Genomic DNA, 23,288 nt, shown 5'->3' on the forward strand with positions numbered 1-23,288 from the left:
CGGCAACAAACGTCTGCCTGCCTTTCCCTCTCTGCAGTCACAAATTTGGGCTTTGTTCCATGACTTTTTTGCTAATTTTCATGAAATTTGTAGAAATATAAATATCTCGAGCTTCTCTTTCTCTTTCCTATCTCAAAAGCTATGTTGTAAAAAGAGGCAGAGGGATAAACTGAGCAGCAATGCTTTCTTATAAGACCTGTTTTCTTAGAAAAATGGGCTAAAAATTAAATTACTGGTGTCACAGCATATGTAAACTTTGATCATCCAGATGTTTCAAAGAATAGTCAAAACATGGCATTTGAATGACTCATATGGAATTCAAGAGATAGGCAAATTTCAGTAATTAATACTGAAAAGGCTGAGGTTTATCCTTACACTGATTACTCTGAATGTTCATGTGGATGCCAGTGTCTGTTTGATGAGTACGCTTTCTTTGTAATATGTGGGGATAGAGTAGGTTAGGTTGTCTGCATAACATGTTTAGAAACACTCTATTCACTTTGTTTTGATGGGTTTACTATGGAATGGTTTTTATTAATTCCATTCAGAGACAAAAATGATACATTTTATTAACTGTTAGAAGGAACAGAGAGGTGGCTGGAAGAATTATCATAATCTGGTAGACAGACAAATCACTCTGTCTGAAATGCTGTCCCAGACCCTTCTTTGGTAAACATCTTAGATACAAGCCACCTGATTGGATGCATCTTGAGCTCATTCAGCTAGCAACATAATTTTCCCAGTTCATGTCAGTTATCTCTTGCTGATGCTGTTCACCTAGTTTTACATGGCTTAAGTGTCAGTGCCCTGATGTTCTGGTTTAGATCATTTCTCCTTCCTTGTCTGGAATAACTCTTCTGATAGGGAAGTGCTGCATTGTGCAAGGGTCTGCACCTGCTACCTTTTTTCCTGTAGATGTAACTTTGTTTGCTTAAGTATCTTATCAGATCCTTATCACCATGGTACCTAGCTCTTCTCTTGCATTAGAAGAGGTTCTTTGTCTCCAAAGTGATGCTAGATTATATTAATGCACCTGCAGCAGAAGATTTAGAAGCAACATTTGGTTCCCCCCCAGCAACAGAGACAAAAACAGCAGAAGGCAGATCTGCAGCCTTAGCAACAGAAGTTATCAGAAATTTGGGATTCTCCTTCAGGATGCTGACCTGTAGATTTTGCCAGGTGACTATTGTGTCCCAGTTCAGTTGAGATGCAGAAAAATTATTCACATATATTTACTCAGAATAGATTTACTTTAGTTAAAAAATATTTTTTTCTGCACATCACAGGCTGAATGGAATTTTCTTACTCATGCAGATATATCTTACTCAAGTGAGTAGCCTTTAGTTAAATTAAATTGACTTATGTGAGTAGATCTTTTGAAGGCATGTGTGATGGAATCCATTCAAATCAAAGTCACAGTGTTTCCCTGTGACTGATGCATACATTTTCATTTAGGCAGAATACCCAGGCAGAATAATAATGCTACCTCATTCACACATGTTCATGTGCTTGAACAGAAAATCATAAGCTCTGATTCTGCAATATTAAGAATACATACAAAAATCTTTATGGTTGTATAATTACAGAACCATAAGATAAAACCCAATTTTGTAACTTTAGTGTGATTGTTCTTCTAAGAACTTAGCTATGTATTGCTAGCTGAAGCCTATCTTTCTGTTCTAGTATTCATACATGTTAGTCTTTTATCTTTGTTGTAAAACTTAAGGGTTTGTTAGAGAAAATGCACTGTTGAAAAATGTTGAAGTGAACATCTTTATGATTTCATAATTGCCTTGTAAAAAATGCAAAATAACCAGTGTTTTCTTTCTAGCATTCAAGAACCTGTTTTGTTCCATTCCATGTTCTGATTGTTTCTAACAGCAGTAAAGTCCTTTCTAAAAAACTTCTGAGACCTGCTAAGGAAAACCACTACATAAGATCTGGGTATTGTAATTGCTATTATGATGAGGTAGGAATAGCAGGACAAGATTAGTAAGAAGTAGGACAAGATCAGCCTCATGGTGGACATGGGGTAAAAAAAGTCCCAGGTTGGGTCATACAGTAGCAGAAGGACCTGAGACTACGCTAGGACACTTTTCTCTACACCTTTACCTCAGGATCCTCAAAATAGTGTTGCCTGTTACAATTTCTTCACAGAAAAGCCTTCTTAAGAGCTTCTTGCCTTCCTCTGCATTTCTCTGTTGCAGTTGAAAGGTACAATCTCACAGGTGGTTGAGCTGGCATAGCTGAAGTTCTAAAGGACAATAAGAGGGAAAGAATCAGGAGGTGAAGAGAGGAGTGGACAGAAGCCTCCTTGATTGCATTTGCTACTACAGCAAATGGCTGTGGGTGTATTCTCAAGTGGCTGACCTGTATGGAGAAACAGAACCAGCTGTTTCTTGCAGTTACTTCCTTAACTCCAGAGTCAAAAACTTATGTTGTGAATATAAGGATTTCAGCTCTGCAAATTACTGCAGGGATGTAAAGACAGTACTAGATTAGGAAACTTCCCATTTTCTGTGTTTATTTGGAAATCTGTACAATCCTACTGTGTGAAAATACATTAAAAATCAGCAAGGCATGCTCAAATTCTTAAAAGCAAGGTATTCATTCAGCCCACCTGTAAAAATGCTTTACAAAGCAGTCTTTAGTTATACACACTTGTCTTACCACAGCCAGAGTACATTAAAATAGTAAGAATGGGTACAGTTAATTTCTGATGTAATTCCACCCCTTCTAGAAGAGAAATTAATCTTAGTTACTATGCTCTGTGAGTTGTGAAACTCTTGAAACATTCAGGACAGAGGAGTAAGCAGAATAAAGCTGTTACCAAAATGACTGTCCAGTGCCCTCTCCAAGGAGGCAGAGGCTGGTAACATCCAAACAGAAATCTGTGAGTACTTCAAGTTTCATTTTGCTCCTCTAAATAAAGCACTGGCTGCTGATGTTGGGGTTGTCACCTGTGTCACATGTGGCAGAAGACAAACCAGAAATACAAGAGACTTTTCCTAGCAACTAGGTTCCCAAAACACAGAAGTTTCTATTGTTAAGCAATGAGATGTGCTGTGGCTTCATGGATCTTATTCTACCGACATTTGCCATCCGTGATACACATTATCAAAACCAAGATTGTGGACTTTGGCTCAGGCAGACTCTGGTCAGAAGCACAATAGATGAAAATAAGACTAAATTTAAAGATTAATTCCTTAGAAATGGTCACATCAGGACTATAGGTTTGAAGTAGGAGGCTTCTTACACCTGTTGAACATCTGCATCAAACACCTTGGGTCAAATCTGAATTGTTTATAGGTGAATTATTCACAAAGCTCTGAGCCACCTTGGGCCTAGCACCGCCTGTGATGTAAGAAGCAACATGGTGGTACTCCAGAACTAAAAATTCAATACAACGACCTATATGATATATGGTTTCTGTGGAAACCAACCCAAGGCAGAGCTGAACTAACAAGCTCTGCAGTCTCCATTTGTAGCTTCTTAAGTGACTGCACACTGCTTTCCAGCATCTCTCATCATGTCAATATTATTTAGTGTGCTTTTTTTTCTATTACTGGAGTTCTTTCAGCATGATCCTTGCTTGTACTTTCATTTCCAAGAATTTTAATGAAAAATTTCAAGTTTGGAATTTATATTGTTGCAAATGACACACACTGAATCTGAGCGCCATTTTCTAAGGGTTTGTTTCAAAAGGCCATTTGAACTGTCCAAGTTTTAAAGCAAGGCTCTTGACCTTCTGGTGAACTCCAGTGGGAATTGAAAGTTCAAATGTTAGTTGCTATTTTTCCAGCATGTAGAGCCCTACAATATGTAAGTTTGCCAAATTTTAGTCTTCTAGTTTAATGGGAATATGCCAGTAAATTATATTTCAATAAAAGAAGAAACCATATCGTACAGCAGCAGTTACAGTGTTCTCAGCAGTTCTCCTTGCTCAGTTCTCAGGGAGCTGAAAGGAATTTAAGTAATTCAGGTGCAGTGCCAGGCCTGACATGTTTTTGGGCACCAGGGATCATCTAGCTGTAGATAATCAGGAGTTGATTGTAGGTGTAGTAGACTCTGGAACTCTATTGTATAATTATACTAAAATCAGTGTATTTCAGTAGAAATTAATTTTGAATAAAACCTTTTGGATTACAATGTTTGAAGCAAATGAAAGGCATCAACACAACCCCATGTTTTGGCCCCTAGATTTTTTTTAGGCCACTAATAATAGTATCTATTTGTGTTTGACAAAACAGGGCTGAAAGACATGGGGCTGTCCTAACAGAACTAAAGAGAACCTACAAATGCTGTGCACCTGTGATTATAATTACAGGGTAAAAGACAGGCAAGCTTTTCAGCAGTGTTTGTAGTAAAAGCAACTATCTTTTTGTAGTCTTACATACACCATACCTTCAGCATCCATGTTTAAAAGAAACCACTTCTTAGTTTCTTAGATTCTTCTTCAATCCCTTGTATCTGAACACATGGATAAAAGATGAATGGAGTCGGTTCTACAGTTCACTGTATGTAAAGGAGAACTGGATTGATCCACTGCTGAGGTAAGCAGCACTTAAGTAGTCTGTGGCCACCTCAGAGTTTAAAAGCTGGGAAAGCTGCCTTTGAAAGCTCAATTTGCTGTTAGTTTCTCCTATTGAAGTCACTCAGAACCCTCCTTGTCTTCCACAGACTATACTAATCCTTTTTACTTACCTAGAGGCAAGGTTCTGCTACAGAAAAGTCCTTTCAGAGCTGTTACGCATTTGCTCCTCAGTGCCCCTGGACAGATCAAACATCATATTCTGATTAAAAAAATAAAATAGAAGCATCAGATTATCATAGAGTTGGACTCATGCCTCATAAATCACTTCAACATCTGTATGACATTAAGCATTTAAAAAATGATGTTTGACTTCCCTGAGTTTGGCTTTGTGCACAGACTTGTTTATGGCAATGGTCATGTAATCCCTTCTGAAAAAATCAGATAAGCAAGTAAATAAATATTTTAAAATTATTACTTATTTACACAATTGCAGCATCATTTAACAGGTAAATGCTATGAGGTGCCAGGTGTGTCCCCACATTGGTTAGGTGGTGAGACAGGAGCTGAAATACCTTTGCCAAACTGGGACACTTTCATGTAGAGAAAGTAGCTCTGCAGTAGCTGCAGTAGCTCTGCAGCCTATTGGGTCACTTTTTCACTCTCATTTTTACCCAGGACAAATGAATTAGGGCTGGCATTGGTACACCAATGTGGCTGCAGTCACTCATCCTCCTCACTGCAGTGTAGATTAACCCAGATGATGACAAACTCTGTTAGTCAAAAATACACGACAAACAATGTCAGCTGAAAAAGAGTTTGCATCTAGTTCTGTCATATTCAAGTCAGTAGAAAGAATCCTTTCATCCTATGTAGAATATGCCAGATTAGCAAATGTATAGTATGAAATTGGCTTGTGATACTTCAAATTCCACTGAATTCCGCAGGCACTGCAAGCATAAATCTGAAGTCAGAATATTACTCAGTATATTCCATCATAGTGATCTAATTATAATCTATGCTTACAGTAGTATACAGATACAGACAGAGATATGTAGGTAGACATATACCCACATATCCACACAGGTTTTATATCTGCATATGCATGCAGGCAGGGGCTTAATCTATTGCTTGTTTCATCAACACCAAGCTTTCTGGAGCTGTCCTTCACTGTCAACTGCATTCAATATAATGAACACATGTTTTGCCTAAACTAGTAAATGTAAGTTACACAAGAATGTTAAAGGCCGTATTTGGTTACTGGATTTGAAACTTCCTTCAGGGGTTGAGGATGCATTGATCAGTTTAATCAGTTTGGTAGCTTAAATTCTTTTAAGTATGTCTTTGTATTCCTCTTTTGAATGTCAATGAGGTTAATATAATTATTTTAGTGGGCTGCATTATTTGCAGAAGTTACTTGCAAGCCTCATCCCATAATGACAGTACGATCGCAGGTAACAGCCACATAATTGAGTTACTGTAGATTTGCATTGTCAGCTGCTCTGTTTCTGGGAAAGCTCTGTTGCATATCTAGTACTTAAGGACAGAACATATATAGGGGAGGAAAAACTGCCATGAAGCTGTCACCATAAGTAGCCCTCTGATAACTTGTTTGTGTCTTACTTTGAATTCTGCCCCTTCCTGCCATTCATTGGAAGAAGTCTGAACCTTCATACAAGCCAAAATCCAAACACAGAGAAATCAAAATCATCTTGACTGTCCCACAGGGTTCACTGAGAGTTCATTTGCTAATTCACCAAACTCCTTACATCTTTCTATCTTTTTTGTCAGAACTGCCTGTGTTTTGAGATTGATTTATGTGTGCTCTGTCAGTTGGTAGAAGTGGCAATACTCAGACCACTGTTCATATTCTCTTCTAAGTATGTTAAGTGTGTACTTGGCTTATGGCAGCTGCTTTTCAGATTCAGTCTGGTCCTGCTGCAAAACAGGAGGCTAGTTGCTTATTGAGTAGAAACTGGCTATTTCACATTAGTCCTCTATCGAGAGATAAGGTAACACAGTCCAACTAAATAATGAGTACACATTCGTAGGTCAATTCTATTTAAATTCAGTGTCTGAAAGCATTACAGGATTTGCAGCAATGCCAACCTCATCTACTGCATGTAAGTTTTTATGAAAGAAAAAATGAAATAAAATTGAAAAATGTTTTTATTTGAAGATGGCAGCCAAAAGTACAGCAACTGATTGAGCAGCTCACAGATAAGTTAAGTAACCGCACCACCACTGTCAAGACTTCAACGGTCACTCAGCCAAAGGAATTTAATTTGACGGTACCCAAACCACGTGCCATTCCCATACCTCTGCCGATACCAGTACTGGAAAAAGGGCTGCCTGTGAGTTTTTTATGTATTAAGAGATACTAATTTTTATGTATGCTTGCACACAAATGATGTTAGGGGCGTCAGTAGTCTCTTTTAAAGTAATTATACAAAATCTACAATCTTTGACAGATCAATAAGGATTTTTGTAATGTTCTGTGTTATTGAAGGTGAGGTTTTTAAAACCAACCAAACTAATCCTTTTTATTTCAGTGAATGTTTTGTAAGAAAGGAAAGGGAAAAGGTTGGTTCCCATAGTTGTTTTGTGACTTTTGGAGGTAGAACTATACAATGGGTACAAAGTGAAGACAGCATTGATACAAGTGCTTCTGGTAGTCCTTGGGTTTGCAAGATGTTTGCTTTGAATAATGAACTGAAGCAAGTGATACTTTTTTATAAACTTGTATGCTTTGTAGATGAACTCTCCTTAAAATAACGGCAAAGCAATTTCACTGGAGGTGGGATGGACTTGAGGTTTGCAGCTCCTCCTTGAGGGTGGAATTTTATTCCTATTTGTATTAATGATGAATCCCTAAAATTAAAGTTTTCCAGTTTAAATGTATTGCTCACATATAAATGAGACTAGATTTATCTTTGAAATGCTAAGCTTTTATTTTACTCATTGTCTAAGGCTGCGATTCAGTTACAGTGATACAGATCAGAGACACACAATTGGCTTTAAGTTAGCTCACTGCGATAAGGCAAACAGGAGTTGGGATCAAGCTGCTATGACTAACTTAATAAAGACTCCAAAATCATCTATATTTAAATGCAGTGGGAAGTGAGTTTGGAAGTCATACTTTTGGACATTATCTGCCACCTTGTATTAGCACTTCAGGTTTTAAATAATACATGTGTTGAATGCTCTCAGAAACCATTTACATCCTAGGATGGCAGAGCAATTTAACGATACTGTGTTATACAGTTAATGGGATTTTATACTGAAACAGCTTAATACCAGGCTCTGAAAAACTGCATTTAATAACTACTTAATCAGTATAGGAATGAGTCACATTGCTGTCATTTTAGTACCTTTATGCTGTGCAGCCCCTCTAAAAATAAATTTGCTTTAATGCAGATGCATTTACAGAAGTTCATTTGTGTTGTTAGGATTATGCTAAATTTGGTTTACATTCTGACCAAGCCTGCAAATTTAAAAGCTTGAGTGAATCTAAAACCATTAGTGCAGTAGTGACATATGTTGTGCTCATCTCTGTACCCATCTCAGCAAATTAAGCTTCACTTTAATTTGCCATACTGTTGCTAGTATCACCATTTTAGATGCTGAAATGAATGGAGACCGAAAAAAGAGCCCAGATAGTAAGAAAGAGTTAGTAAAGTGAGAGCAGGCCATAGTTTTGGCTAATGTATGGTGGAGAGTTGTATGTAAATGAAAGGAACACACAGAAATAAACCTTCTTCAGGCTACATCCCATAATCTGCTGCAGAAATGTTCTCAACCATTTTCTGACAAAGTTGTTTGTTTTATGAGATATCCTTTTTTTCTCACAGTTCTCATGCATCTGTCAAAGAACTTGTCATGTGGTATATTAGCAGGGACTATTGTAGTCACAATAACTACAGGCGTAGTTACTGCTCAACTTTGAAAGAGCTGTATGAATTCCTGCGGAGGCGTCTGGATTTTGAGCAATGCCTACTGATAAGTTATTGCATCCCTATGGTGAAATGAGTTCATTCCGATTAACAGGATTATTATTTTAGGTATTTCTTTCTGCTAGGTTGCATTATATTTTCTAGTAGAGACAAAATGAGATGCAAGATGAGATGTACAACATACTTGGAGTTCAGGAGCTGGGGTAATACTTCTGCCCTGTTCCTCTGGTGAAGGAACACAGGTTCCTTCACCAGAGAGGATGACAGATGTGAGATACTGCAGAAGTCAGGGTCTTAGTGATCTGTATTGAGATTGGACTCTCTGCTGACTTTGGGAAGTTTCCTTGGAGTAACATAGACCTAGAAGGATGATCATTCATCATCATAAATGTTCCTTAGCAATGGGGGACACTAAGCAATACGGAAATACACTTTAATTTTTTAATTTAATAATGAAACATTTCACTCCAAATATTTGGTCTAAAGATTATAAATCCTTCTCTCCACTGTCCTTTGCACACAAGGACATGGATACACACACAAGCATGCACATATATATACACACCTTCATAAATACACTTCTACAAATTAACGTAAGTGCTTCAGCTTGAAGTTTGCAAAGGAAACAAATGGAGACAGATACTCAAACCTGATAACATGCAAAATGATTTGAACACATTTAACTTTCTTGGATCTTGGCCTTGGGTTACAAAGAGAATCCATTCTTCTCTAATATCACCACTGTATTAGAATAATAAGATTCTGCAATTCTTTTATTTTTAGATTTTCTGTAAACCAATAATCTAGTTTAAAAAAAAAAAAAAAAAAGGGCTGCACTGAGATGTTATTGCAACACCCTTCAGCCAAATTTAGCATATTTTTTTGATATATCCCTTATTATTTCAGCTGTGCTTCATAAGGGGTGTTGCTGGTTGTCCAAAGTAATTAAATGGGTGAATTCATTTGGACAATACAGAAGATTTTGTTTGCAGATACACAGACCCAACAATATATGATCTTGTTATGGATAAAAATAAAAGCTCTTAATACAATAGCATTGCATTAGTTTGCTCCTGTTTATCTTATGATAGCAACTTTAAACAAAATAAAAGAGCAAAGACTACCAAAGTTCAGAGTGATTATTCATTTAGGTCTTCCTTAAACTTCTTGTGGTACCTACTCTCTAAATAAACCTCTAGTAAAGGACATCCGAAAAGGAAAGGGGAGCCTGACCACTGGCTGGAGAAGAAAAGCAAGGTTGGTGCCTCTTACTCCCAGCCCCCGTTTTTTCACATTAGGATGAAATAGGAACAGTTTGGGCTTTTTCATATCTCTATTGCTGGCATTTTCAATTTACTTAAAGTGACTGATCCTCTTCCAGCAAGTGGGTAATTGCTGTATTGTCTATCTGCCTGCCTGATTGGTACTCATCACTGTGGTACCTGAGGGGTAAACTACACGGCTAAGATCATTTTTGAAACAGAGATGATTGGAAAGTCTCCTCCTTAAATTACTTGGAATAAGCAGAGCAGTTTCTGAGGAGAGATCTTCAGTTTACACTGGCAGATGAGCACAGTTTTGCAGGTAAAGCATATGACTAGGAAGAAGAGTGAAATAAACCGATACTCACTGCCTGTGCAACCCTTTTCAAATCCTCTGGGCTTTAATTTCTCCATCCATAAAAGCATAATAAAAATTCTTAGATACTGCTGGGAAATGCTTTCAGTTCTGCCTCACTTAAAAAGCTCACAAAAATACTTGAGCAGTCTTACCAGTGCATTTAATTGCTAGCTTCTTCTGTTTGCACATTTATTTTGTCTCTAGATAATGATGTCAAATAGCAAAGGCAATGGAAAGTACATCACATTCATGCGAATTTTAAAGCATAGTTCTTTATATAGTCCAATAAATCTAGATGGAATCCCCATGTTCCTCCAGTACAGTACAGATTATAGATTTTTCCCATTAATTCTTGAATTAATTCTGTAATTTCTAATTGAGATATGACATTTTTAGCAAGATAAATATTTAAGCAGATGTCCAGTAAAGTGGCAGACTATCCCATCCACATGAGTGGGTCAGGTATCACATTAGACAGAACTGAAAAGCCTGGGTAGTCCCAGCTAATTGGAATCTGTCCATGTCTTCTACACTGGCACTGACAGAAAAAAAAAACAATAATTAAAAAATAACTGCAGCCCTTCTACAGTAAAAGTGAATGTGTTTTTTTCCTGTAAGAATGTGTCCCTTGGAATATTTTATACCCCATATTGTAGAGATTATTGGCTTTCAATATAGGTTCCCCCAAGCACCTACAGACCTCCAAAGGAAAAGAAGCAACTAGAGCAAATCAGAACCCAAAATCGCCAAAAAGCAGAAGTAAGTGTATTATGTTCTTGTTCTGGTCTTTTCTTTCTTCTAAACTGTTTCTTCTGCAATTTTCCATCTTCACAAGTCTTAGAACTTTAACTGAAATGTATTTGCTTTTGTACCTAATAGCTCCTGGCTCTTTCTCTAGAAACGTGAAGTTTGTATCCTGTATTCTGTTCTATCACCCCTTTTCCATCTTCTTTATTAATAATTGTTCTTTTGTTCACAAGTACTATTTGAGAAATTATGCAAGTAGCCATGTCAGGTACCAGAAACACGATTACTCTTTTCTCTTCACAAACTTGAAATAGTTTAATGGCTCTTTTACTCCCAAAGGATGTGGATATTTAAGGCATTCACTTAATAATTAAGGCTTCAAATACAAACGATGTTCAATATTTTTGTTTGTTTTCTATAGTAACTGATAAATGCCCACGTCATCACCTACTGCTTTAAAATACCAGCAGATTCTAACTTCTTTTTCGTGCAGACTCCATACTCTTTCTATCAGCAGGCTGAGTGAGTGGGAAGTGTGCACAATTTGTAAAGAAGCAGAATACATGGTCTGTGTGTTAAGAGGGCAGGAGAAGGGAGGGCCTAGAAAAACAAAGAAACAGATCTAGTTATTTGATCCAAACTTTGATATGAATCCTGTCCAATGAGTTAGCTCCTACCATAGTTAAAGCAGATTGTTGTCATCTTCTCCTTGGAAGGGAATTACTTAAATGCCAATTTCCACTTTCTTTCCTCCTTCCCACACTGCGGTCACCATATCCAATCAAAGAGCAGTATAAGCTTGATAAAGGCATGCTACTTGACTCCTTTTCATCTGCACTTGCCCACCCCCATTCTGAAAATGCCTTACTCGAGCTTCACTAGCCAGTACAAGTTCATTTATCACTGTTCTGGGCTCTCCTCATGTCCTTGTGAAAGGAGCATTGGATTCTGCTGTTAAACTATAGTAAATGCTTTGATATGTGATAGTCCTAGGAGATACACTTTGCATTCCTTTTGCTGGCCCATCACAATACTTATGCTTGTTATTTTGTTATAAAATAATACAACTATATTTTTTACCCTTTTATTATTTCCATATTATGGATAAAGCACACACCTTTTTGCCTACTTATTTGTATATACAAACTTCCTAGAAAAACTGGGGAGGAAAAGCAAGATATCACAGTGCCTATATTGTCAAAAATCTTTGACAACTATAAAATCACTTAAACCACCAGCCACATTCTTCAGTAGAGAAAGTGCATGAATACGAGGAACAAAGGAAAACCACCACAGAAATTATAGCTGCAATAATAGCAGTTTTTGTTGCCTCTGGAATGCTACAAAAGGCATCCAAAGCATTCACAAGGTCAGTTCCCTAGACTGTTTGCTAAACAAGCTGAAATGTTGGGTCCTAAAAGAAATATGCATTAAAAAATGCCCTTTGTTTCACAGCATTTTTGCAGAAGCTATAGCTGTCACTGTGTCATCTCTGAGCATCTGTAAGGAGAGAGAACGCTGGAAACTGTACTCCAGACACTTATAGAAGCACTGATGTTATGGGCAGCTCCTGTCCAGAAAGCCATTAGAAAATCTATGTGGTTCATAGCTATGATTAGAGATTTGGTTTACAACCAAAAGAAATATCCCAAAACTAGAAATGTTACTGCCCATACTCCCCACTTTAAACTGACCGGTAGGATTACTGCTAGGGGTATGCTTACTGGAGCAGCCCTCAGCATTCAGATCCCCCAGTCATGATCTTCATTGTTTGTTAGCTATGTGGAAATAATTACTACCTATGGTACTAATGTGCCACAGATAATTATGAGGCTTTTAAGTTGAATTCTGGATGAGCAACATGTTTCATATATGCAGACCTGTCAAAGGCGTGATGTCCTATGCAAAGATACAACCAGGCAGAACTATGTAGAAAATCAAGACTTGCCCACTTCCAAGTCTTTAATCAGGAATGAAAATACTAGGTCAAGCTTTCCTTCCTTGCAAACAAGTTAATATACTGAGCTGCAAGGCTTTTTGAGACAGAAAATTCTTACTACAGAATTTACATATACCACACTCTTTAAGCTAATTGCTTTCATTTTAGGATCTGCTCCTGAAAGCAAATGCTGACCAGTTCAAGTGTGCAGTCATGAAGTCTGAAAAGGCAAAGGTATGTTACGAAATAATTTATTGCCTAAAATTTCCCAGCATGAAGATGAAAAATGACTGGAGTATTTAAAGATATCTCAAAGTATTCAAAAATTTTTGTTTACTTGGGGTTAGGAATTATGTGCTTATCATTTATAGTTGTACTGTCATTTCACATCCACATACTAACATTTGCCTCTTTGAGTGCATAATGTACAACCCCTTTTCTTATACTTCTTGTGCTGCTTTATTAGTCTCCTAATTTGAGAAAGCAGCCTTCTTGTGATACCACTCCCCACAAGTCCCCAAACTGGCCATTTTTCTCTAAACCCACATATTATTTTTCCATTAACTTTTATGCCACAAAGCAGACAAGCTGTGGGAATAACAGTCCCATTCATACAGAATTCTTGCTTTGGTTGATTCCTAGTTCACAAGTATGTCACCAAACTGTGTGTGTAATATATTCATGTATATTCATTTCAGCATCACATCTGCATATTCTATTCACTGTGTTCATCCCCATGGGACACTTCCACATCAGTACCTATAGCCAACACCATAAAATTAAATTAATAACCATCAGTAGAATTCTACCACTATTTAATACTTTCACAAAAGTGTGCTTTGACTCTCTAGTTTGTCTTCCCAATACCTATTTCAGTTGAGCTGAATATTTTAATATAGATAGGTAATATTTTGTAGTCAAATAAAGCATTGCTGTTACTTTTTTAGCATTATTTTAGACAATAAATTTTAGTCAACTTTTGGATTTACCATTGTACGGTCATTTGGTACAAAATATTCCCTCTAAGTTGGAAATACATAGTAAGTTTTTGTGGATATAGCAATTCCAAAATAAGTCCCTTATGATCATATTTGTTACTCCAGATTAATATTCTAGGTGAATATTCAATAATGATTTTTGGTAAATATCTAATATTTTTGCTGTGTACTTGAAAATCTGTCTCTGAAATGAATTAATGTATTTTTGGTTTGAACTGCAGAACACGCAGTATGAAGACAGTACGAAGAGTAAATTTCAGGCTCGAAAGGTCCAAAGGAAGGTGAGTAACCTCTAAGGTACTGTTGTCAGATGTACTTGAAAACTTCTGAGTGAAAAACATGCAAATTCTGTGGTGCTGCAAACACTACTGGAATCCATGTTTTTACACTGTAGCCAGGACCATGGGAATCATGGAGTCTGTGGCTCAAAAAGTTTGGCCTATGCACTATCAACAATCCAAAAGATATGGTCAGGGAGCAACAAGCGTGTGGCAACTCCAGGAGGGAAGAGAAACAAGGAGCAAAGGTGATGAAAGCACAGGCAGTATCCTCACCAACCAGGCCGCAGCATCTGAACATGACAAGGTTGGTGGTAAAGTCAGGTTCTGCTGAGAGCAAGTCATCATTAGACAAGCACATTAAAAAGTCAGGTCTGGGGCCACCCGGGAAGTCCAGTCAGGAGGCAAGGCTTCAACAGCAACCCAAGTCCATGACAGCAGAAGACAGAGCTGGAGACAACCAGGAGCAGAATTACTTCCAGCATAAGGGAGAAGACCGAAGCCCATAACTAAGCTTAAGTGGGTGTCCCAGACAAGTGAGCAGAAGGTGTGAAGGGAGGTTCTAAGTGAGGCTGGTCAGGGTAGCTAAGACATATTGGTTCCCTGAGGGGCCTGACAGGTAAGTCATGCGCAGTTGCACATGACCCCATATGTAACTGTATTGCCTTAACAGTGTTCTCAATTGCAAAGGGAGAAGATTTAATGTAAAATGGTAAGGACTGAGAATAGTCCACAGAAAAAAACAAAGCAAAGCAAAACAAAAAAACAACCCCCAAAAAAACCACCAGAATTGTAAACCCCTGGTTTAAGAGCTCAGCATAGGAACAGAAGAATATTGTGTCCATAAATCACTGTTTCAGAATGATATCCTAGAGGATGCTGAGTAGACATTCCAGGTAATGACTGCCTGATACACAATATACAATCAGTCTGGATGTTTGTCTTGTTTCCTTTAGACACACACTGAGGTCATAAAATCTACTATACTGATTGCTGCTTTGCTAGAGTTTCTAAGAGTCAGAGAATTGTAAGCATGGAAAATGGGCTGCTCAGCCTTACTGCTACAACACATGAAAAGTGAAGTTGGTATTTCTGCAATAACTACTACAATCTTAAGTCTTACATCACTCACCTTTCATTTTTTCGTATGTAGAATAATTTAATGTGGAAGCTGCCCTTATATTGTGACCTCAAATATCTTCTGAGCATGTCTACCTACTCTTTAGAACTATGTATTTAGGTACAGCTCACACACACTTTGGGAAGACTGATTCCCTGTTTGGGGAATTGGACATCTGTTTCTAAAGCATATCTGGCATTAATCATATACTGAAGTTATCTTTAATAACAGTATCACTGACTCAGTCTCCCTGCCTAGAATCCAGCAGCACTAAAATTATAGGAAAGCAGTAAGATCCCAGTGCCTTCTGCACTTGGAAGAAGGGGGGGGAAGGGGGAGGAACAAACCAGGAAACACATAGTTAACCCAAATACACGTGACCTATAGTTATGTGGGCTTAGTTCAAGACTATGTATATCCCACTTCCTTTTCTGATAATGTAAAGTACTGAAACCTTAGTGGGGGCTACTGAGCATCAAGCCACTTCCTAAATTGCATAAAGAAAAGCATGGGTCTGGCATCTTATGGCATTGATCCGGGCCAGTTCTAACAGCTGCTAGTATCTCCTTTAGGAGCATAGTCAGTTTTATCTCATCTGAACACTTGCCTTAAAGGTTGGTTAGGTGATATCCAAGACTTCCAAGCTGAGACAAGCATATTGTTACTGACTTTTAAAATACTTCTTATTCCTGTTACCTTCCTGCCTATGCAACTCTGTGAGTAGACAAATCCTAAGAGGAAGGTTTGTCCAAGATGTATAAACAGTATTATAATGCGTCCTCAAATTAATGGAATTATATAATATTTTCATCAACTAGTATTTTCCATTCCTCTTTTGAGAACATCCACAGTGTATTAAATACATTTTTTCATTTCAGACACATCTATTATGTGCAGCAGCAATTAGTTCTCATTGCTGTTACAAAACATCTATTCATCCTTTTCACTGGAAGAATGAAACAGTACAAATGCATCATCACTGTCTCAATCTGCCTTTTGCTCACATCAGATCTTGCTCTTTACATATTTATTAATATCGGTGAGCTATTATGTGTTCATTATGTGGCAATAGTGAATACAATTTTTTTTCCACAAGAATTCCAGAGTTCTGCCATTTTCCTAATTATTTCCATATGCTCATTTTGAAAAAAAAAAAAAAAGGAAGATATCTCACTACAGGAAAAGATGGAGTAAAATGCAAAACTTCTTTGATACAACATGACATAATAGAATCTATTCAGTTATTTTACTTATACCTGTCTTCATATATCTTGGGAGTCCGAGTTATTTTGACCATCGGGGCTGTCATATTTCATTCATTGCCATACAGTCATATTTCTGTTTAACAAACTGGGAAACTGAAGTTAAAGGTATTTCCATAATCATTGTTTGTTCCATTCTCTATCCAAATTATGGTTAGTAAATAAACAACATGAAAACTGTTTACACAGGTAATTGCCAAAAATATAAACATTTCTATGTGTGCCAGAGAAAACGTCTACTTTAAGTAGGTATTTTATACACAGGATGGTGGATAGAATACAGGCTGGGAAGAGATTATTTATGTAATTCAGGAGGCTTTGAGAAGAATTGAATAGACCAAAAGGAAGAACATCATTAGGCATTAAGAAGAGTAAGTATACTGAGTCAAACACAAAAATTAAAATACACTTGTTTGGGTTCTTTTCCTAAATTCTTCCAGTTATCATATTTTGTTCAAAACAGACAGGTGATTAATTCTTGTCCATTAAAATGTGCCATCTCTCTGGAAAACACAGTAATTCTACTTAGTGAATTTCTAGGTGATAGCATATGCTTGTTATCTTCAACCTACCTAAGTAATATCAATTATAAAACATCCTTTTTCCAGTTAGCTTGTGTATTTCAGGTGAGTGTAGTACCTATTTGTGCATACAATATTTGCAGTATATAGCTTGAGTGATTCTGTGCTCTGTTTCTCAACCACTCATTAAGCTGTTAATTTGGGATTTAAATACATGTTTGGATTCTGAACACATAACTTGTCTGGATTTAGGTCAAATGTGTCATGACTGAGCTTTGTTCTCTGCATAAATTATCCCAGTTCTTATCCCACCAGCACTGCTTTGCCTCCATTCAAATCAGGTCTCTTACAAAGTCCACCTGCAAAGGTGATGTATTTTTTCTGAACAGCCGACTTGTACAGGGAACATTTTTAACCGTTAGAGCGGTTGTTCCCTTCCTCCCTCAGTATTTAAAGGTTGTCTGGGAGTTAGTCCTAAGGCAACTTTGAGGAACTGAAACGCAGCCACAGGATGTAGTCCAACTTACACCATGAAGCCTGAAAGTCACTGAGAAGAATACTTCACCTCTACTAGCTAGAAAATGGATATAGCAATTGGTGATGCCAGTTGTCTTAGAAACAGTATTTTGAAGTTCTAATAGTGATTATTTGTAAAACACTTCTGAGATCGTGCTATGAAAAGTACTGCTTGTGTTTGACTTTAATGGTTTTGGCTAACCTACTGTCTTTCAAAGAAGCAGTTTATTTTCTTTGTCCAAGAGCAGATGGAATCCCTGCGCACTATGTATGTGAGCACTGAAAGAACTGAAAGGAAGTGAACACATTCTATGGGATTTGACATGGTCCAAGAGTGATTACAAATTTATAATCCACTTGGGGGACTTTGCTGATTTCTTAAGCAGCTTGAGTGGTTTATGAACAGCATGCAATTTCATTGTGAATGTCAGACTGATGCTAGATGAATGCTTTAAGCAAAATTTATGCTATCTTAGGTCAATTTATTTAACCCATTGAAATGTTTTTATACTCTGTTTCACGGTTTACATTACTAACTATAGTATATACATTCCCTTTCTTGACAGATTGACAATATACCTATTAAGTTAAATGCTGCAGCTATTTTAAGAGAGGGTGCCCTCTATCAGCGGAAAATGGAACAGGAGCTCAAGAGGTATAATCACACTTTTCTCAGATTACTTTTCACATCCCTGGATAGAAAATAATTAACCACATTAAAAATAATCTGGTAAATTCCAGGTAAACTAAAATAATGGATCTGTTGTTAGGCATTAGGAAGCTGTTCTAGAACACAGTTGAAATATAAAGAAACAAGTGGGCTGAAATGAAAGTCTACATTAAAGTCACTGTTCTACTGTAGATGCTGTGCAGTGGGGCTGTGTTCTCATTTAGCACTCTGGCTAGTGTCCATCTGCAAATTCTAATAAGCATCACTTCTTGTATTTATTCCCATTCTCCAGAATAAATCATGACCAAAATACGCATCTATTACTCTGTCCATTATAAGATGTATATATATTAAGCCAAACCATTTAATATAGCTCAATTTTCTTCAATGGTTTCAGATCAACTACATAACAAATTTGATACTTGAATTTGTTTATATGTGTATAAAAATATCTGTCAAATTGTGTCACAGTAAGATTGGAGGATTAAGAGTGTGGTGCTGCACAAGATAAGCTACGTGTTGAGTGTGGCAGCAAAGCTGGTAGGGACAATGTCCACAGCAGCTCAGTTCCATAATTCCCTGGCAAGGCAGCACAGCAGACTCAGTGACAGAGAGAAGTAAATCAGCCAATGATCCAGTGATTGCTGGATGAGTCCATAGGGATGATTGAGGGCTGAGGTCAAGCCAGGAAGCCAAGTCAACAAGGCAGGGTCAGCATGGTGCTAGGCTGGGTGCAGGCATACCTACAGTGTAGCTTAGGCAAGAACAAAGGCTATTAACAGTTTAAATGAGGCTCCCAAGGAAATACTCTGTGAGCTTACTTACACACACTCTACCTAAACTAGCAGGACTTTTCATAGCTCTTCCTCACACAGTCATTTCCACTCCAGCCTGATCCAATGTTATATGGTTGTATTGCACCAGAACTGTCTTAAAACACAAGCAACTAAATCCTACGCAAGGGTGGGGAATGACAGGTTGCAGGTCCTTTTGGTGCACTTAGGGCTCTAAGGAATGCTGATATAAGGATTTCTCTGACATAATGAATCCTTATTCAGTAGCTCAGGTTTTCAGCAGATATTAACTAGGGAGAGGACAACTCCTGAATGGCTACTGTATTCCGTAACTTGAGTTACAGAACATTTTCACTAATAATTTTAACAAAGATAAAACCTGTATTGTGTCGTGATTTAGTATTATTTCTAATCCACCTGATTTAGCAGGCTAAGCACTAAATATCATTAAAATTTCAAGTCCCAGAATGACTGCCTAAGGCTGTATTTGGTCTTTGGACATGGAAAATTTTGGTATATAGATCAGGATTTTAGCAGTAAGATATTACGCATTGCTCAGGTTCTGTATCAGCTGTATATGTATATTGAGGTTCTTTTGTAGTATATGATACTGTTCACTCTATCTGGCAGAATTTTATTCCACTCAGCAAAGGAAAAGATTTTCCCTGTAACTAAACACTATTTTATATTAATGAGTTTTAATCTTCTGCTGCATTTAACATACAATAGATACATATATATACGCATTGGGGAGCAGCCATAAGAAGCAGTTCACTGCTTTTTTGTGTCTCTGCCCTAGTTCTTGGCTCATTCAGTCCTGTGCTGCAGGACTTTGATGGGCCAGCCCCAGGGCTTTGCTATGCTCTTCTCTCTCAGCTGAGCACAGAAAAAAAAGAATATGGCTTTGCTTAATAGCTGAATACTTCTTTGCCTCATTACAGCAATATTATTTAATTGACAAAATACAAAACAGAAATAGAACTAAGTAGAAAAGTTTTTAGTTCTCTGTGTTAAAGTGGCCAAGAAGATTGTCAAAGGGAAAAGTTATTTGTTCTCTCTACCTCTAAGCAAAGTAATCCCTTGAGAAAATGTACATACCTGCAGCCTGTTTCTTTCTGCTCCTTATGTGAATCCATATGTAGCTAAAGTTTGCCCTCTCTTGGGGCTTTGTTTTACTAAAAACTCAGATCCATGCCCTCGTGCACTTTCTTTCAGTCTGGCTTTCCCAGTCTTTCCACACAGTGGGAACACCTCTTAGAGTGGAATTAAAATCTATCTGTGAAATGACTTTGCAATGATTGCCTTTTTTCTCTCAGAGATCAAACACCTTGTATCACAGCAAACTGCTAGAAATGTTTTATGAGCCAAGGTAAGGCTGCAGAGCCAGATCCCTAAACAGGATTTGTCTTCTTCTCTCTTGCAGAATTGAAAATTTGCTGCAAGGGGCTGGAGACCCATCTGCATTCTTGGAATGGCAAAAACAGATGCGTGACAAAGATCTGGAAGAACAGCTGGCTGAAATAGAGTATAGGAGGCTTCAAGGAAAACTGAGTTATGAAGAGGCAGTTCTAGCCCATCAGAATGTAATTCAAGAAAATAAGAAGAAAGCTGATCTAATGAGAGAAGAGGTAATAGATGCAGTGGTACTCAAATTTCCCTTACATTCAATCAGTGCACAATAAACCACAGATGATACCTAATACAAGAAGGTGTAAAAGTTCTATACAGTGTCTGTATATAATATATATATATAATAATAATATATAATGTCTGCAAAAAGGAAACTTGCTTAATGAGTTCATTTTATACTCTATAAAATCTTTCAATCTTTTTTGGCATTGAGTCTTCATGTTTGTTTAGACAGGCTGTAACAAGAACTTAAAATGAACCCTACTATGTACAATCTGACATAGCATGATTGCTGACACTTGCTCCAAAATTATTGTAATTATTATATTTACCTCAATTTCAGAACATATGTGTTTTATTTGTTAACAGAAATGCCCCATATGTATAGATTCAGGAATGTGCAAATCAGACTTGCTCTAACCTGATCAATTCCAGGCAGTTCCCTTCACTTGCCAACAGATACCAGCAGAGCACTTCATCCATGAAGATCTCCAGAAGTACTGAGCACCAATTCCCCATTTATTAACAGTTGTCATGCTGACCCTCCTCCTTCTTTCAAAACTCTCGTCTTCCATCTAAAACAGAAAAGACAATAAGAAATCTAGTTTTCTATTTCCTGTTCATTTCCTGTGACAAAGGAAGGAACATGATAGCCAAAAGTGGACTTATGTATGTTACAGAGATATGACTTAAGCACAAGACTATCCTGCAGGCAAACAATCTGCTGTGTATTAGATTAGCACTCTTCCTGTTATCTCACAACCAGATCCAGAGACGGGGTTTTTTTTGTCTGTTTTTAGAAACACGGGAGGGAATCCTGGAAAATAGCAGTGCAAATGTTATTGGTAAATAAAACATAGGGAGAGGAGCTTAAAGCTGGATCTCTATGTTGTCCCCAGCCAATGTCCTTGCTACTTTTGTGAATGATGTAGTACTTCAAATCCAATTTTCCTTACCCTGTTTCAGTGATTTGAAGCACTCAGATCACCAGTTATCAAGAGTTTTATTCACCTGTTTGTTTGGGATTTAGAAAGCAGATCTGATGCACCAGTATGAAGAGAAACGTCTGCAGGAACAGCAAGAAGTGAGAGATCTGGTGGAGCAGGTCATAGAAGGACACAAGAATGCAAAGGATGCAAAAATAAAGCTGCAGAAGTACAAACAGGAGATAGGTACTTGTATATTGCCAGAAAAATGAGAGATGATGACAAATGTCCCCAAATTACTTCATCTTTCTTTTAGTGGACCTTTTCTTTTTGAGGGAAAGATGCAGGATATACATTCCCATGAATGCATGATTATGAATTCCAGGAATAAGTTGGTAATGGGTAGATCAGAAATTCTAAGCTACTGTTTTTTTAAAAGGACTAATGTTCTGCAATTATTTTTCCTTCCATCTGAAAATAGCGTATGTGAATGACTACTTTTTGTCAAATCAACTTACGAGGCTCAGATTCTTGTGATTCATATCAGTAAGAGAGGATTTGCCTAGCAAATGTGAAAGAATCGTGGCTCAAAGTTATCATCTTCACCAGACAATACAGACCAGAGAGGAAGACTGTAGCTAAGGAAAAAAACATCTCCCAGAAAAATAGTATCATAAGGGAGAAGGATGTAGCACCTCCAAGACAGACCAGTCATTAAGATGAAGGGAAATGTTACTCTTCCTCCATTATTCTGACAGAAAAGTCTTCAGTTAATACATTAGCTCATGAAGTGCAGGGAGAAAACTGTTCTGACTGGCATGGCTGTACATATTCCAGTGCAATGCCATGTTAATATATACTGCATGAACAGGCTGCCTCTAGTTGTGCGTATTTTGGTGAACAGACGTTTCTCTGCTTGTGTATCTCCATACCTACATCAGTAAAGGGTTGAGGTGGGGAGAGGGTATTAGCCACTCTGAAATGGGCTAGCAAAGCCTACCAGCCCTTGCAAGTCAGTGAGTTCTAGGATATATATATAGAGCTTGGAAAAAATATTAATATTTGCTATGTTTAATATCCTTTTATTAAATAATGAAACTATGCACAAATTAGAACAGATATTACAAAGCAGTAATTCAAAGTGTCTACGTATGTATACAGTATGTTTATGTGCTGAATAGACAGATAGATAGTGTAGGTGTGAAGTACTCATTTGTTTCTCTAATCATTCCTCCCACCAATGCCAGACTGTTCCCTCTAGTACGTTTAGATGAGTATTATTATCATTATTCACAAATGCATATGAATTTTCCTCCAGATGGATTTCTTGTTAAAATATGCAACCAGCTAACAGAGATTAGTTCTTATCTTCCAGTTCAGAAAGTTTGTGAAGAAAAGGAACAACTTCGTCAGCAAGCCTTAGAAGAAGATGAGGAGAAGCTCAAGAAAAGATCTGAACTAATTCAACAAATACGACTTATTGGGTCCTTACCAAGCATCAGACACAAGTTTGTTGATTTAACAGAGGTAAGCTCAAAGCCTACTGGTTTTACATAAATGTATACTTTATGTGTTTCACACATTCAGAGGAATTGTGTACTGCATGCAGGTACATGGCAGTCTAGATGCACAGCATTAAGTACAAAGTGACCCCATGACATAAAGGTTAAATCTGAACTGGAACTTCAGAGTGTATAAAATGAAAAGTTTCCCAGACAGAATATTCTGGTGGTAAGTGAAATCTTGGTCCCCTTGAACTTTCTTTGAATTTCACCAATAGGCTC

At 37.5% G+C, this 23,288-nt stretch overlaps 1 protein-coding gene across 1 annotated transcript in view; it reads left to right on the forward strand.

Annotated features, from left to right (window-relative positions):
- Positions 1-23,288, forward strand: part of CFAP99 (cilia and flagella associated protein 99) — a gene marked incomplete at both ends in the record, with an annotated part of 49,245 nt that overhangs the window by 12,319 nt on the left and 13,638 nt on the right. Inside the window, 9 exons of the mRNA XM_080638386.1 lie at positions 4,441-4,553; positions 6,711-6,885; positions 10,783-10,863; positions 12,959-13,024; positions 14,010-14,069; positions 18,052-18,140; positions 20,373-20,577; positions 21,609-21,750; positions 22,880-23,031. Of these exons, the coding sequence (XP_080494512.1) occupies positions 4,441-4,553; positions 6,711-6,885; positions 10,783-10,863; positions 12,959-13,024; positions 14,010-14,069; positions 18,052-18,140; positions 20,373-20,577; positions 21,609-21,750; positions 22,880-23,031 (1,083 nt within the window). The remainder of the gene's footprint in view (positions 1-4,440; positions 4,554-6,710; positions 6,886-10,782; positions 10,864-12,958; positions 13,025-14,009; positions 14,070-18,051; positions 18,141-20,372; positions 20,578-21,608; positions 21,751-22,879; positions 23,032-23,288) is intronic.

The sequence above is a fragment of the Psittacula echo genome (assembly GCF_963264785.1).
Source record: "Psittacula echo genome assembly, chromosome: 1".
Classification (NCBI taxonomy): Eukaryota; Metazoa; Chordata; class Aves; order Psittaciformes; family Psittacidae; genus Psittacula; species Psittacula echo.